Source organism: Macrotis lagotis, chromosome 3 (genome assembly GCF_037893015.1).
Source record: "Macrotis lagotis isolate mMagLag1 chromosome 3, bilby.v1.9.chrom.fasta, whole genome shotgun sequence".
Lineage (NCBI taxonomy): Eukaryota > Metazoa > Chordata > Mammalia > Peramelemorphia > Peramelidae > Macrotis > Macrotis lagotis.
The window spans coordinates 236057195-236074021 of record NC_133660.1 but is presented as its reverse complement, the minus strand read 5'-3'; the positions used below and the strand labels follow the sequence as shown (position 1 = coordinate 236074021).

At 36.4% G+C, this 16827-nt stretch overlaps 1 protein-coding gene across 1 annotated transcript in view; it reads left to right on the top strand.

The window, feature by feature from the left end:
- INSC (INSC spindle orientation adaptor protein) overlaps positions 1–16827 on the top strand; it is a 130122-nt gene that overhangs the window by 72921 nt on the left and 40374 nt on the right. The window contains exons 4-6 of the mRNA XM_074231610.1: positions 1772–1824; positions 2023–2146; positions 13665–13778. Of these exons, the coding sequence (XP_074087711.1) occupies positions 1772–1824; positions 2023–2146; positions 13665–13778 (291 nt within the window). The remainder of the gene's footprint in view (positions 1–1771; positions 1825–2022; positions 2147–13664; positions 13779–16827) is intronic.

Below are 16827 nucleotides of genomic sequence, written 5' to 3'. Positions count from 1 at the left end.
CTAACTGCTTCCCTTCTAATGTGTCTCCTGGGCAAATCTGTTCTTTTGATTTCATACAAAGTACTGACAAGTTGTTCTAATTCACAACCATCCTTAAAAGAATATATTATTATAATGATAATTTCCCCTTAAGCTAACTAATTGCAAGGCTCCTTTGATGGACTATCTAGGCAATGCAGACAAGCCCAGCTAGCTCTTCACTCTAGAGGATGTTTTATATGTACACACACACATACACACACACACACACACACAAACACACAGGTTTAAATTTCTTAAAGAAAATACAAAGCATGTCTTTCCTCTTCCATTTGCTTCATGAGATAAAACAAAACTCATGATTCTCTTAATTATGAAGTCAAGAGACCTCATTTCGTTGCCCTATGGTCTCTAGAGAGTTATGTGATTTATCATATTGTCAGTTTAAACCTTTCAAATTCTAAAAACAGTTACATGCAAATGAACTGAAAGACCACCATGCCCTGTGCCTTCAGCTATTTCTCTTTTGTCAGTCAGGTCCTCCAGGTTCTCTACTTAATCTTAGAACCTATCCTGTCACATTTTTTATGAAAATTTTATTGATTCTTGAATACCAATGAGTTTTTGAAAACAAAATTTTTTTCTGTCTCTTTTCACAATGAAATTTTTCACATATGAAAAGGGCTATATTTTAAATTCTTCACAAGCTAATTTCATATACCTTTTCTTTGTATAAGAGGTCATTTTGCCCCCTTTAGCCACCAAACCAGTCATATCTGAGCAGGAGACTTCGAACAGGGATTTGTGTGCTTCCATGTCAGAGCTGAGTGGGATAGGCATACTTCCCCCCAAGTGTGTTTTCCATATTGAAAAGTAAATTGTCTTATGAATTCATGAAACAGTCATAAAGCAACGCACATAATATTGAACTAGGAGTTGGAAGTCCAGATTCAAATTGCTACTCTGCCACTAACTCAGTGAATGAATTTGGGCAACTTATTTAATAGTCTGGGTCTAGGTTTCATTCTCTATGAAATAAGGGAGTTTATTTATTTGCTTTCTAATAAGTTTGTGACTCTATTACTAATTATTCTTTAAGTATAAGGAATCCTAGACTTGGAGTGACATGATATTAATTCCAATCTTGGATATTTGCTTATGGCCTTGGACAAGACTTCCCTTCTTTGAGGCTTCTGAATCCATTGGAAGACATTAGGTTCTATTCTCAATGTAGTTATTATTTTATTTTCACCAAAGGTTCCCAACCAGCAGATGTGAACCTACTGATAAATCATAGAGTTCGAGACTTAAAGCCGGAAGGATCTCTCTGACAGCACCTAATCCAACCTTATTTTACAGTGGAGGAACTTTTCAGAGAGTGTGGAAGACAGAGGGGGAGTTCAAAGCCAAGATTCAAGCTCAGGTCCACTGATTAGATCTATCACTTTTTTCCTTACAAAAACAAAACCATGATCTTATGACTTTACCTCTAAGTTTGCTGTCACCTCATTCATTCTCCATTTCTTGGTGGAGAAGGTAGAACAAGGCAACTCTTATTAACATGTCTTTCCAACCTAGGGGAGGTCTTCATGGTTGGCATTATATTTATTCTATTTACATGACCCCTTACCAGAATGTCAAGGCTTTAGCAGATGAAGTGTACCTTCTGGGAACAGAGAGATGGGAATCTCTCAGCTATCTTCTCTGACTGGAGAACTTTGAACATCATTGTTAGAGTTAAAAGTCCATTGAAAAGTTCATATGCTTTTCCTTTTTTTTTTTTGTTCTGCAGTTTCAGAAGCTCTTAATGGAAAAGTGCTCTGAGCTTACAGCTGTCACTGAAAGGTAGGTTCCATGACCCTTTGCTTTGGACTTTCCTACAATTTATTACCTAAAACATCCCATTTCCATTTTCTAAATGATAATTCAGTCCAACTATTACATCTGTCAGTCTTCCAGCTACTTTCTCAGACCCCTTAGGAGACTCCTGCCAGATAGGGGCCTGTTGCTATGGACCAGTTCTTGTCCCATCTGTTTTTTTAGGTGTCTCCACATCAATGATGAGCAGGTCCTGAAGTCCATGAAGCCCTGTGTAAGTGAGACCTTAAGTGCTGTGGGTCGGAACTTTAGCCAGCTACTGGAATTGGCTCTGACACAGGAGATACAGGTCAGTACAGCAACCAAACTGGACATTTATGAAAGTAGTAGAATTGAACAAGGACTTGTAGACTACCACATCAGGGCTGATTGGAGACAGGCAAACTTCCCTGTGAATGTGTTTTCTATATTGAAAAGAAAATTGTTTGATGAATCCATTAAACAGTCATATTGTAATTTAAATAATGCTGAACTGGGTGAGTAGAGACTGGGAGAGAGGGATCTATGAGTTGGGCTGGAAGAGATCTTGTTTCCCCAGACAGGATTTCTCCCTACTGAAATATAAATCAGAGAGAGAGAGAGAGGTTGCCCCATCAGGCCCATCCCTACTTATGTTCCATGGAATGGATTGCAATCTGATCCTTGCCATACTTTGTATCCCTAGCATCTGGCACCATATGTAGTTCATAGTAGATGCTGAATAAATGCTTATCCATTCATTCATTAACAAACTGCAAAGACTTCTACTGGACAGAGGAGGTGGAAAAAGAAATAAAGATGAAGTAGAGGGAGATGATAGAAAGATGAAACAAGATTGAATCTTTGCCATAAAGGAGCTTCCAGTCTAGGAGAATAGAGAAAATATGGACAACAGCTAATACTATCTTAGAACTTCCACCAATAGAGAACCTATGGAAGTCAAGATGACTGCTTTGTATCAATGGATCAAACTTGCCAGAGAGAAGGAGAGAAGAGAAAGGAAAGAAAGAGAGGAGAGGAGAAAGGAAGAGACAGAGGACAGGAGAGACAAGGGAAGAAGAGAGAAGAGAGAAAGGAGGAGAGGAAGGAAAGAGAAGGGAGGAAAAAAGAAGAGATTGGGAGAGGAGAAAGAGGAGAGAGAAAAAAGATGGAGAAGAGAGAAAAGGAAAATTTTTATAAAAAAAGAGGAGAGACAGAAAGGAAATGAAACAAAGAAACACAGAGAGAAGTTCCTCGTCTTAAATTCTATTGGATGGGGCAATCTTCTTTGGCACTCCCTCCCCTCATTAGTGGGTTAAAGGAGCAACTAGGAACCTTTGGTTGGGCCACAGTCTTCAGAAGGAGGTCAAAGCATAACACTGGAGAAAGTGGTCAGGGCACAGACTCAGCTACCATCATGCTCCATGGCATCGACCTTAAGAATTTTAAATTCTGGTGGGGAAAACAATGTAAACATAGAAAAACAAATATAATACTTACACAAAGAAATTTTGGGGGGAAAGAGGAACATGGTCCTAGGGAGCATCGGGAAAAGGTCTTTAGCTGACCTTGAAGAGAGTTCGGAATTCTAAGAGTTGGAAGTGAAAAAAAAGAGAATGTGCATTCCTCTGGGGATGGGTTGGGGTGGTGGTGGTTAGCTTAAAGCCATGGAGGTGAGACATATGGAGAAGAGACTGCTTTGGCCACAATGCAGAAACCATGAAGAAAGGGATGGGAAATCTATGTTAGAACCAGATTGTGAAGGGTGTTAAATATCAGAGTAGTTTATATATAGCAAGTACCTTGTCATTGTCTTTTGATTTGCATTCAACTTCTTATATGGAGAATAACTGGAGAAACAGAATCTGAAGGCACCCAAGGTCATGACGCTAGAGCCTGTGAGCCTTTTCTTTTGAAAAGCAGTCCCCACACATTTGACTTTTCTTAATGATATGTTCTAGTCTTACCACTCTCCTTGTTTGCAAGTTTGTTTTTGTAACCCAATTCCCTGCCACTGCTTGGAAAGAGAAGTGAGAAAAGAATTCGTGGGTGTTTGATGAGTGGGTGAGTCTTTGAGACTTATTCTTCCAGAGAGTCACTACCGTACTGACCACACTCTCCACACTCAGATGCTGGGGGGTGCCCAAGCTGAGTAATCCACCACAGGGCTGCATTGTTTTTAAACATGAGTCCCTGGATTGCCTCTGATACTCACAGTTCACCAATCAATCAATCAATAAATTTATTGAGGGATCCTGCTATTACTGGTCCAGTTCCAGATGATATGAACAATGAATGGGAAAGAGTTCCATTGGCAAGTAGAACTGGAAGTGTTTTTAGAAATCATTTGTTCCATTCTTTTATTTTATAAAAAAGTAAAAAGGGTTAGTGAAAGAAGGCTAAGAAAAACACATTCTGGTTTTTTGTTTTTCTCTCTCCAGTCTGATTTCCCATTAATCTCTGTCGTGCATCTCTTATTCTGACCAAACTGACCTACTTGCCATTTCCTATGCAGGATATTTCATCTCCAGCCTCTATGTCTTTTTCTTGGGAGGACTGGCATTTCTGGAATTCTCTATCTCTTCATTTCCATCTCTTGGTATTAATTCTTGGCTCTCTTCAAGGGCTCAATTTAAGGTTTCCTTTGAAATGAAGCTTTTATAGTCTTCCTAGGAATTGGCAATTTTGTTCCAGTTTCTTTGTATCTGCTTATATGCAGTAAATATTTACTTCTGTTAGAACATACATTTGGTAGCTTATAACTTTCTTGAGGACAGGAGTTAGCTTCATTTAGGACCTACCACTGTGTCTATTACAGAGATAAATAAATATGTGATGTATCAAATTCCTCACACAAATTACAAGAATATGATTGAATTGAGGAGATAAGACTGGAATAGATGAAGCATGCTGTAGAGGAAAGTATGATGTATTTGAAGCCAGAGAACCTAGGCAGGAATATTTGCATTGTTACCTATTACTTGTGTGACCTTGGTCAAGTCTCTTTCTCTCTAGGACCTTCAGTTTCCCCCACGCTAAAATGAGATGTTTAGCCTAAATAACCTTTGGATTCTCTTCTGGTTCTAAGTTCCATGACTCAGAAGAAAATAGAGAGGGGCCTAAACTTTAAGAGCAGAAAGTCATATAGAACATTAACCAGGATTAAGAAAAAGACCAAAAGTCCTGATTCTTATTTTGTGTGTGTGTGTGTGTGTGTGTGTGTGTGTGTGTGTCCTTAATAGAAATAGGAAGTTTTGAGGAGAGGTGGTTTGGGAGAAAGGAAGATTATGGGGGAAGACAATGTTTTGACATACTAATTTTGAAATACTTACAAGATATTCAATTGGAAATGTCCAAAAGTTAGTAGTGTGGTACTGGAACTTCAGAGAGAAACTAGGACTGGCTATGTAGACCTGGGATGAAATATATATATATATATATATATATATATATATATATATATATATATATATATATATATATATATATATATATATATATATGAGAGAGGGAGGAAGAGAGAGAAAGTTAGAGAAAGTAAGAGAGATAGAAAGAGAGAGAGAGGGTGAGAGAAAGAAGGAGAAAGAAAAATAGAGAAAGAGAGACAGAGACATTGAGAGAGGGAGAGAGGGAGAGAGACAGGAAAAATGGAAAGGAAGGGAGAGGTGGAAAGGGAGAGGGAGAGAGAAAGAAATGAGAAAGAATAAGAGAGAGACAGAAAAAGCACAGACTGAGGGGAAGAGAGAAAGAGAAAGAGAAGTAGTGAGAGGGAGAAAGACACAAAGAAAAACACACAAAGAGAGAGGAAAGAAAGAATAAGAGAGAGAAGAAGGAAGAGGCAGATAGAGGGAGAAAGAAAGAAAGAAAAAAGAGATAGACAATGAGGGAGTGAAAGAGAAAGATTGACAGTGAGAGGAAGGGAGATAGGAAAGGGGGGGAGAGAGAGAGAGAGAGAGAGAGAGAGAGAGAGAGAGAGAGAGAGAGAGAGAGCGCCAAAGTCATGAAAAGGGGATGGTAATAATTTAAAATAATTTTCTTAACAAATCTTAAACATATAATAAAATAACATGCACAGATAAAAGATCCTTTAAAATGTTAATCCCAACATATATCCATAACATTAAAACAACCTTATTATTCTTAATAATAATGTTTTAAAATAAAAGCAATAATAATTAGGGGGTTCTTTTCTATACAAAGGTTCTCAAAAAAGTGTGTCAATTATGATGGTTATTCAACTATTTTTAAATAACTAGTGGAAACTGATGTTTCATCTCTATAATAGCAATACCAGAAAATTCCATTTCACATCAATATTATATTAGGAATGGAACAGGTATATTTTGTGTTATTTTACTTAAAACGAGAGAATATTTCATTCACCTTTTATGTTTAAAGGTTTGTTTTGATGTCAAAATATTTGTTCTTGTTCAGAAGAATAAGATCAAATGCATCACATCAGTTCATGTGAATGAATGCCTTAACCATTTGTATTTATAATGATTTATATCTTTAAAACAATAGGAAAATTTCTTTTGTAAGAGATATTATGCTTAACAGTAGATCTTTACTTTCTACTATTCCATTTGTAGGATAGGTATTTTTAAAATTAGGAAACAGAAAATGCATTTTTGTAAATTTATTATTTATCTATAGCTCTATCTTTTTCATAAATAGCTATTTTATTTTTATGACCAAATACGAATAACATATACCTATATAAAATGTAAATAATATGTATATATATACATAAAGATATGTGCATATGTATGTTTATATTATATTTTATATTATATGTAGGAAATGAAAGAATTTTTTTTCCTTGACTATGTTTATATAGTTTTTAATCTAAAACCAAGAAATTACCATTAAATATAATGGAGATAAATTAGAATTCTTTCCAATAAAATCAGTTACAAAGCAAGGATATTCATTACCACCCTGTCTGACACAGTATAGGATATCTGGCTATAGCAATAAGATAAAAAAGGGATAAGCATAAGTGAAGATGAGACAAAATTATCACTTTAGCAGATGACATTAAGATGTATTTAAAGAATCTTAAAGAGTTGACTAAGAAATTAATTTCAGCAAAATTGAGGATATAAAATAAATCCCCCCAGAAATCATTAGCATTTCTATATAATACTCAAAAGGAAGAGAAACTCCATCTATGCCAAGACAGAGACCGACAATTCTCACAACAGTTTTGCAAAGTGGGTGATATTATTATCCCCATTTTACCCTTGAGGAAACTGAGATTGAGGTTGAACAACTTGCCCAGGATCACACACGTTGTAAATAAATGGGACTAGATTTTAGTTCAGGTCTTCCTGAGTCTTCCAGATCAGCATTCTATCTACTGTACTTCCTAGCTACCTCTAAAAGCAAAAATTAAAAAAAATGGTCTCTATCCTCTCTACCAATAACAGTATTTATGAATTCCAAAGATAAATATACTATTTTGTATTGTATTGTGTTATTTTGAATTATATTATATTATAAAGTGTAGTATAGTTAGGGTTGTATAGTACACAAAGATAAATATTGTATTTCTGTGTTTGAACGTTTTATTTTGTTTCTGTATTTCCTCTACTGAAACTCTTTATGTGCCTTGATTATATTAATTTGGGCTACTCCAGTAGGTTTTTCTCTTCAAATTTTGTCTTATTCATCACAAAGGAATATTTATGAAGAGACAAAATACAAGAATATTGATATTTAATGGTTGCATATTTCAAAAGATTGTATGTAACTCTTTTTTTTAGTTTTAGCAAGGCAAATGGAGTTAAGTGGCTTGCCCAAGGCCACACAGCTAGGTAATTATTAAGTGTCTGAGGTTGGATTTGAACTCAGGCACTCCTGACTGCAGGGCCCATGCTCTATCCACTTTCCACCAAGCCACCCCGTATGTAAATTTTTATGAGTTATTTCAATTTTTTAAAAGGTACAGTGTTGGGAACCTTTGTGTAGGGGAACATTGTAAATTATCATCACTTGATGTCTTTGAACATCAGAGCCTTCTTCTACTAAGGGCCACAGGAGTGGATTAGAGACTGGAAAGGTATTTAGGCACTGGTGTTTTGGTAAATAAACAGAGCACTTGGAGATCTTGATGGAGTACTGCTCTCTTTTGTAATCCTTGTCTCCCGCCCCTCCAATGCGCCTGGAGAAGATTGAGGGAGTCTAGAAAGTGGGACTCGACAATGCAGTTTTGGAAAAACCAACTTATCCTACTGTATTTACTAAAAGGATGTGGCTGATGAATATAACAAATGTGGTGCTTTTCTCTTTCATGTAAAGTTTGTTTAAGTTTGACTTCATACAATTCACAGTCAAAGGTAGTAAGCGACTTGTTCACACATCGTCTATTCTGACTCAAACAGATCTGTTGAATCCCTTTCTGGACTCCCTCAATCTTTCCTAGGTGAGCGTTGGAGGGAGACAAGGAGGACAAGTTCCAAGATCCCCAAGTACTCCAAGGGCTCCATTTATTGAAACAAATACCAGTGCTTAAATATCCTTCCCAGTCCCTTAATCCACCCCCACTCCCATGGCACTTAGTAAAATAAGGCTCTGGTGCTCAAGGACACCAGGTGATGATAGTTTACAGTGCTCCCAAACACAACACAGATCCCTAATACAGATCAGCTATTACAATATAGTAAGACAATGAAGAATAGAGATCTCAGTTTGTTGATAAAAGCTTTTAAAATTTTCATGCTTATAATTTAAGTGATAGATCATATCTATATTGAGATTCAATGCCTGCCAACCCTAATTAAAGGTTATTTGCACACTCTGTATTTAATAATTACTTTATTTCCTTCACTGTCAGTTGGAATGGATTTTTCCCATAAATACTGCCTTTGTTGACTTTGATATGGACATTATTTTAGTTGAAAAAATGGATGATTCATTTATGTGAAAGTTATTCTTTATAATATTCATTGTTTCTTGCCCAATACCTTGTCTCTACTTCTTCCTTTCCCCCAACTCCTGGTCCTATGCATAATACTTTGGAAAATTTGAGTCTAATAAGTGAACGGGAGTTGGGCTTGGTAACACAGCTCATTCCTGTTACTGGGGAAACTGGAACTGGTGGAGCACTGAAATCTTCTAAGCTGTAGCAGGGCACAAGCCTATTTTGTATCTTCACCATGTTTGGCACTATTATGATAAGTGCTCAAATATGGGAGGTGGAAGGGGGGTGCAACTGGTTGCATAAGGAGGAGTGAATCTGCCCAGGTTGATTGGAATGGATTCTTATCTACCACATGAGGACTTTAGTAACAAGGAAAATCTGAGATTTTATATGTCATAGCTTTGCAAGGAGCTTCTGAAGACTTCTAGATAGTTACATGTAGTCATAGACCATGTATTTTATTTGCAATGCAAGAATGGATTATCTGTTTAAAGCAGGGGTTTTAATTGTTTTTTTTTTATATCTTGGAACACTTTGACAGTTTGGTGATGCCCATGGAGCCCTTAAATAATTGAAGGAAGTGGTAGATTTCAGTTAGAAGTTAGTGAAAATAAAGATGTAATCTCCACCCTCCTCAATTTCCCAAATTCACAGACCCTCTGAAATCTGTTAAATCCAATCTGAAATCACACACACAAAGAAAACAAACCTGAAAAATCAGGAATATAGGTTTCAGGAATACCAGAATGAGATAAAGCAATTACAAACTGCCTAGAATCAAAACCTTCAAAATTATTTGAACAGGAAAGATTTGTATTTGTAACATAGGCCAAATACTTTTCTAATATATTTGAGTTTTTTGGCAGGTAGTTGATCATTATTGTCTTTAGTAGCTAACTATTTGATCAAATTGGTAACCTGTCTATTTCAGCCATAGGAGTAAAAACCCTTTATTTATTTTACTTATACATTTGCAACTTTAATATTCTAACTTTAAGAAATACCCTAAGTGCCTCCACAAAAGAGACTTAAGCTAGCATCAGAGAAGAAGAACTAGATGACTGTAAGGGCCTTTGTCTTTGAAAGAGATTGCCAAGAGATGTGGAGTTTTGTTTCCTGAGTTGATTCAGATGTTCCCCTGCCTACAGGCTGGGAAATTGGCTTTTCTAGAAGATTTCTCTGGGAAAGAGATTTAATCACTTCAGTAATTTTACTACCAGAGCTGAAGAAATGGGAAAGCCAACTGTCTGAACCTTCCCAAATGTATGTTTGAGAAAAGGACCTTCACTTTATAAGTTCCTTCCTGCTTTAGCACAGCACCCCCTCACGCAAATCCAGTTCATGTGCTTGTCATGGCATCACCTCCCTGATGTTGTAGTCTTCTTTGAGAACAAAGCACAAACATCATCATCCCTACTAGTAATTGTTATCATTCATCCCTCTTTAGTTGTAATTATAGTCTGTATGAAAGAATATTAACATGAAACCATAACCTCTCTCATAAATATCTTAATAAGAGTGGATGATTGTCAAAGACATTGGGGCTGGATTGTTTAATGTGATGGTAATTTGAACTAAGTGCAAACAGGAATTAAGAACACTAGATAATTCTCATACAAGTGCAGGATGATTAGAGACAAAATGTACATTGTAATACAAAAGGGTTAGTATGGTAGGTATGGTTGCTTACGGTAAAAATGAAAATGGATTCTAAGAACTGAATACATTACAAAGATTTGTAATGACAGAACGACTTTATTAATTCTGCTTTTTCAGAATCCAGTGTCACAGATCGATCTCTCTCTCTCTCTCTCTCTCTCTCTCTCTCTCTCTCTCTCAATTTTTCATCTTTTGCTTTTCACTTAGCTTTACACTGCTGTATGGGCTTTATTAGCTTGGTTTATTGTCTCCAACTGAAGTCTTCTTTCATGACCTTGATTCAGTTTGGTATAGAGGTGTCCTACAGTTCCCTGAGGCTTTGCCAGCAAAATAGCTCAGGTCTGGTGAGGGGTAAGGGGTCTGGGTCATTTGTAAATTCTCTTAAACATAGTCATTGTTCAATGGCATTCACTCAGGAACCAAGAAGTCCAGTAGTGGGGGTCATGGAGGGTTGAAGTTTTACAGGCTGGGCTGGTCTTTTCTTTAGGATATCATAAGATTGACCATTTTGACTATAAAATTAACAAGACACTGAATGAATAAAATCAATTAAAATAGGCTCATTAGATCTAGAGTTGGAAGGGGCCTCAGAAGTCATCTAATTCAATCCCTTCATTTTAGAGGTAACTAAACAAAGTCCCCCAAAAGACTGAATGACTTGATCAAGATCACATAGTGTCAGGGGGGATTTGAACTTAAATCTTTTATCTCCAAAAGCAGGGATTACAACTGATAGAATTCAAAGGAAACAGTAAAGTAAGAGAAAATTGCATCATTTGCATATTACTGGAAACAGTCAGATATCTAACATATAGTGTTTTAAAGAAATAAAATAACATGATCCATTCTCCGATAAAGTATATAACTTAAATAACTTTCAAAAGAACTGCTCTAGTACAGAAATCATTTGAAATTATAAGTAAATCTAAAAACAACCATTTGAAAGCATGCTTCAAATAATTAATAGTAATAGAAATGCAGCTTGAAAGAATTCAACTTTCACTTCAAACTAGGTAAATTGACAAAGATGATGCAAAAATATGAATTCTTATTGTTGGAGGGTTTGTAGGAAATAGACTAATGCACTATGGGTAGGCTCTGAATTGGTTTGATCTATCTGAAATTATGAGATTTGGAATTATTGAGAAAAGTGATTGTCCTTTGTGATCCATGTCCTTTGATACAGTGATCCCATTATTGGACATATGCCTGCTTGTGGCATGTGCCAGTTTGGATATACTCCATCCATTTTAGTCACTTCTGTCCTTTGGTAAAGAAATCTCTCTTATCTATAAAAATGATTTCCTTTTATTTCTCTTTAATTTATCAAATTGACTTTTATAATTTAGGTCTCATCAATTAGTACATTTATGGTGTTTGGGTACTGATTGAAACCTATTTTCTGCTACACTGATTTCCAGTTTTCCTAGTATTTTGTACAGGAAGTCTCTGTCTCAGTTGCATATTTTCTTGGTGTAGTCCTCACAGCATCACCTGAAGTTTGGGGAGAGGAGGGAGTGAAACTGGCATTTGGATAGGAGGTTAGTGCAGTTCCTATAGGAGAAATGGTTTTGGAACCATTTTCCCCTTCTTGCGACTTTGAGGATGAGAAGTGTCTCTTGGCAATGGACTTTTAGGCATACCCTTTTCTCCCTTCTCTGCTGGTTCAGAGAAGCATGATACAGCAGAGAGCTGTCAGAGTTGAAGATTCTTCCTTGGCCAGAGGCAATTGTCATTTTTTCTGCCACTCTCATTTTAGATTTCACTTTAATTTCCAAGGAAACAGATAGAAGGTATTGCCAAAGTCTTAGGGCATTTTAAAACTCAAAGTTTAATCTCTTAAATTTTTTTCTTTTTGGATTTTTGCGAGGCAGTGGGATTAAATGACTTGCTCAAAGTCACCTGGCTAAGTAGGTATTAAGTATCCAAGGTCACATTTCAACTCAGGTCCTCCTGATTTTAGGGCCAGTGCTCTATCCACTGTGTGACCTAGCCATCGCAATCCATTAAATTTTAAAACTGCACTGTGATTTGTTGGATGTATTGTATAGTTTAGTCTAAATACTAATTGAACTATTTCTTTGGAGTGATGATGATGAGTAAAAAGAGATTGAGGGTATAATCTGGGAGGGATTTGCTTTATTTCTGGAATGGCTGGGTTTTTTTCAAGGCTTCTAGTCTTAAAACAGATTGCCTAGGAAGGCTGAGTGGGATCTGAACAGGACACTTGCAAGAGAGCTGATAACTAGAGGCTGTGCAGAAAGCCAGGTGTATTTGCACATTCCCAATTGAGTGAACAGGTGCAGTTCAAACTTAGAGAGCCACTTGATGGTGGTGGATGGCATACTGTTCCCTATGGGACTCAAACTGTTCATGTAGGGCAAATGTTTCTTTGGGTTTGTCAACCACAATTGTGATTCTTACTCCTTTAATCTATTCCATTAATTTAGTTTTTTTAAAAAACTCCTTTGTAGTATAGTTTGAACTCTAGTTATAGTTTGAATATGCTCCTTCCATTTCATTTTTTTCATCATTTTTACCAAAATATTTCTATATTTTCTTTTTTTGTCTAATTCTTTATTCCTTAATTATTTTGCATGACACTAAATCTGTGAGTGAATTTGGGTATTGTCATACTTTTTATTGTATTAGTATGACCCAATTATAAGCAATGGATACCCTTCTAATTACTTGTTTACTTTTATTTTTACAATATTTTTATATTTGTATTTATATACCACAAACCTATTTAGATAGAGTAGCTCACATATGTAATTTATTTTGCAGTTATTTTGCAGTTAGGTTTTTATTATTGCTATATAGAAATAGTGATGATCTTTGTGGAATTATTTTATACTTTTCAAATTGATTATAGCTATAAACCATCTCAATTTGATTCTTAATGATTTTTCTAGAATTTTCTTTTTCTTTTTTAATTGTAATATAAAAAATATATTGACATTTTATTTTTGTATCATCTTCATTTCCAAATATAGCTTTCTCTTAGATGAAAAAGGAAAAGCTCATCAAAACCAATTTCTTTTCCATTCTTCCTGCTGGAAGTAAATTCTCTTTTGGAAACCAGAAACTTGGGGTATCTTGTATGCAGACATTCTAACTCAGTTAATCAATGCCCTGTGGTTCTCTACCTTTTTAGAGCAATATCTTTGAGTTGGAAGAAGGGGATTGAGGTCTAAACTGGGTTATACTGCTTTCTCAGGAAATGAGTAATTGGCACATTCTCTTCTCTGTTCTTGATGCTCAGGTGCTGGTGAGAAAGATCGACACTTCAGACAATCTTTACACTGCGGAGTCTACCACGGGAAACCTGTTCAGTCTGACCCAGGAGGGTGCCCCTTTGTGCCGTATCATAGCAAAGGTGAGACTAGCAGACTGTTGGTGGTGAAAACAGTGAAGCTATGAGGGTAGAGTGGATCGGAACTACAGATGAGGAATAAGGTGGTATGGATAAATAAAATAAATAAATAAATGAACCCCTAAAATCAAGGGGTCAAACTTGATTCTCTCAAAGTCCTTTCAACTTGGAAATCCTGTGATTCAGTAGTTTCTACTCTAATATCTACCACATAATATTTGTCATGACTTGGGGTAGTCACTTCAATTCCCTGGGCCTCAGTTTCTCCAGAAGAATTTTGGCATCATCCCAGATATTGTCTAAAGTTCTTTTTAGATGTAATATTCTATAATCCAGTGGTTTCTAATAGTTCTGCAGGCGAAGATCCTTATGGAAAGAATGGATGAAGAAAGGAAAAAAGAATGATTAGAAGGAAGAAAGTTAGTGAGGGAGGAGGGATGGAAGGAAGGTAGGGAGGGAAGAAGAAAGGAAGAAAATCTGCATTTCTTAAGTACTTACTTATGTGCTGATCTAAGTGCTTTACAAATATCTCATTTGAGTCTCATAAAAACCTTGGGAGTTAGAAGCTATTATTTGGGTGCTGTTATTATTCCCATTTTATATTTGAGGAAATTGAGGCAAAGAGAGGCCAAGGGACTTGCCCACAGTCATACAGCTAGGAAGCAAAATCATAGATCACAGGAGTGGGAGGGACCTTTAAACAGAAAATCAAGTTGAAAGAGGGAGGAGACAAATTTTTTTTTTTTTTGAGAGAAGAGTTGTTTATAAGTACAAATAGAGGTATTAGCCTGTGGCAGCCAGTATTATACCTATACCACAAAAGCTCGGTTGAATTTTGGGAGTGATATTTGATGTCTGACGCATGTGAAGCTGTCAGTAGCTATGCACACATTGAGAACAGCTGCTCCTCTCTGTGAATAGAGTAAGAGGGACCTGCTAAGGTCAGGGATGCGTGAATGAGCAAGGGAGTGAGTCACTCCCAATGATGTCAACCAGAGAGAGAGAGATGATCAAAAACTAACTTTTTCCTAAACTCCTTCAGGGTCTGTGGTGAGGACAGGGTCAGGGATAAAATTTCCAAATGAAGCACTTTGAATTTCAAAATGAATGTTTCCCTTCCTCTCAAGCTACAGTGAATCCTAGAATTGAGAGAGCACTCATTCCATATCTAGGGTATTGAGATTCGGATTCTTTGAATCTATCTGAATTTAGGCTGAGGAAGAACTCTGTGGCAAGAATGTTGGTGGGGGAGAGGGGGCATACCTTGGGATGCCTACCAGAGTGTGGGAAGAAGCCTGTGAGATGTGAAGGGTGAATTAGGGCAAAGAGAAAAGGAAGAGACTGAGAATGCCCTTCTAGGGATGATGAAAAGATGGAAAAGCTAGCTAATATTTCCTAGAACATAACCTCTAAAAAGATCTTGGAAGTTTAAAATAATGGACAGAAGCTAACAAGATGAGTGAGTGAGGATGAATATGAAGTCTTACACTGAGATTAAGTAAAAATAAATGTATGAACAACCAGATTGGAGAAACCTAGCTCCAAAGCAACACATGAGAGGAAAAAAGAATTTGGGATTGTAATTGAAAGGTCAAACTTAAATGAGTTCTATGTAAGCACTGGCTGCACAAACAGAAGTCAAGGGATCTGGAGAGGTGAGGCTTTCCTGTCCTCTGCCTTGCTCAGGTTACTTTGGGTGTTTGGTGTTGAGTTCTTGGTGCCTTACTTGGGAAAGGCTCTGATAAACTTTAGCACGACATTTTCAGAGGAGGATAGATTCTTGAGGTGATTAGAAACCATGCCACATGGGGAGCTCTGAGCCAGAGTTGGAATGGATAAATTCAACTGCATCATACTTTTAGACTAAGGAGAGTAATGAAGAAGGCTGTCACCCATAGGAGGTCTTGGATGAGAGTTGTTGGCTAATTGAAAAATATAGAGAGCCTTGTGTACCCTAAGCACCCACTGGAGTTGACTGGAGCATTTGACTTGGGGTAGGAGCAGACGGTCATTATAGGGCTACTAGCATTTGCTCCTTTTCATTCATTGGCAATTAAATGTATCTCCTTTATCCCTACTTATTGAAGAGAACCTTGTATGTGGTAAACACTTACTAATTTAAAAGTTAGGAGGAGATTTCACCTTTTAATCAATCAACATAGTAAGTACTATGGACTTACTTTATATTTAAGGAAATTGAGGCAAAGAGAGGCCAAGGGACTTGCCCACAGTCATACAGCTAGGAAGCAAAATCATAGATCACAGGAGTAGGAGGGACCTTTAAACAGAAAATCAAGTTGAAAGAGGGAGGAGACAAATCTTTTTTTTTTTGAGAGAAGAGTTGTTTATAAGTACAAATAGAGGTATTAGCCTGTGGCAGCCAGTATTATACCTATACCACAAAAGCTCGGTTGAATTTTGGGAGTGATATTTGATGTCTGATACATGTGAAGCTGTCAGTAGCTATGGACTTACTATGTTCCAGGCTGTGTATATTAAATATTTTTGTTTTAAAATTTTTATTTATGTTTTTTGCTTTTATATCGCAGTATATAAGGCTTCCTTTGAGTTGAAGAAAAAATGAAGTAAGCAAAAGCAACTAAGACATCTGTCATGTCTGATTAGTATATGCAACATTCCACAGCCATTTCTCCTTACTTCTCAAGTAAAAGGAGAAAGACACCTTCTTTCCTTATCTCATCTCAAGGACCAAGACTGGTCATTCAAATGATATAATTTTCAACTTCATTTTATCCCCATTACTACACTGATTTTTTCTTCCTCCTTCATTCTGTATCAATATGTCTTCCCAAGATTTTCTGAATTCTTCATATTTGTCATATTTCTTTGTGAATCTGTAATATTCACAGTTACAATGTAATTCTATTACATTTCATACACCACAATTTGTTATATCATTACCTAATTAATGGATGTTCACTTTGTTTCCAGTTTTTGGCTACTGCACAAAATTTTGCTATTTATCAAATCTTACTCCATTATTGATTTCCTTGGGAATATGTTTAAGTTCCAGATTTGGATTTTTAAATCA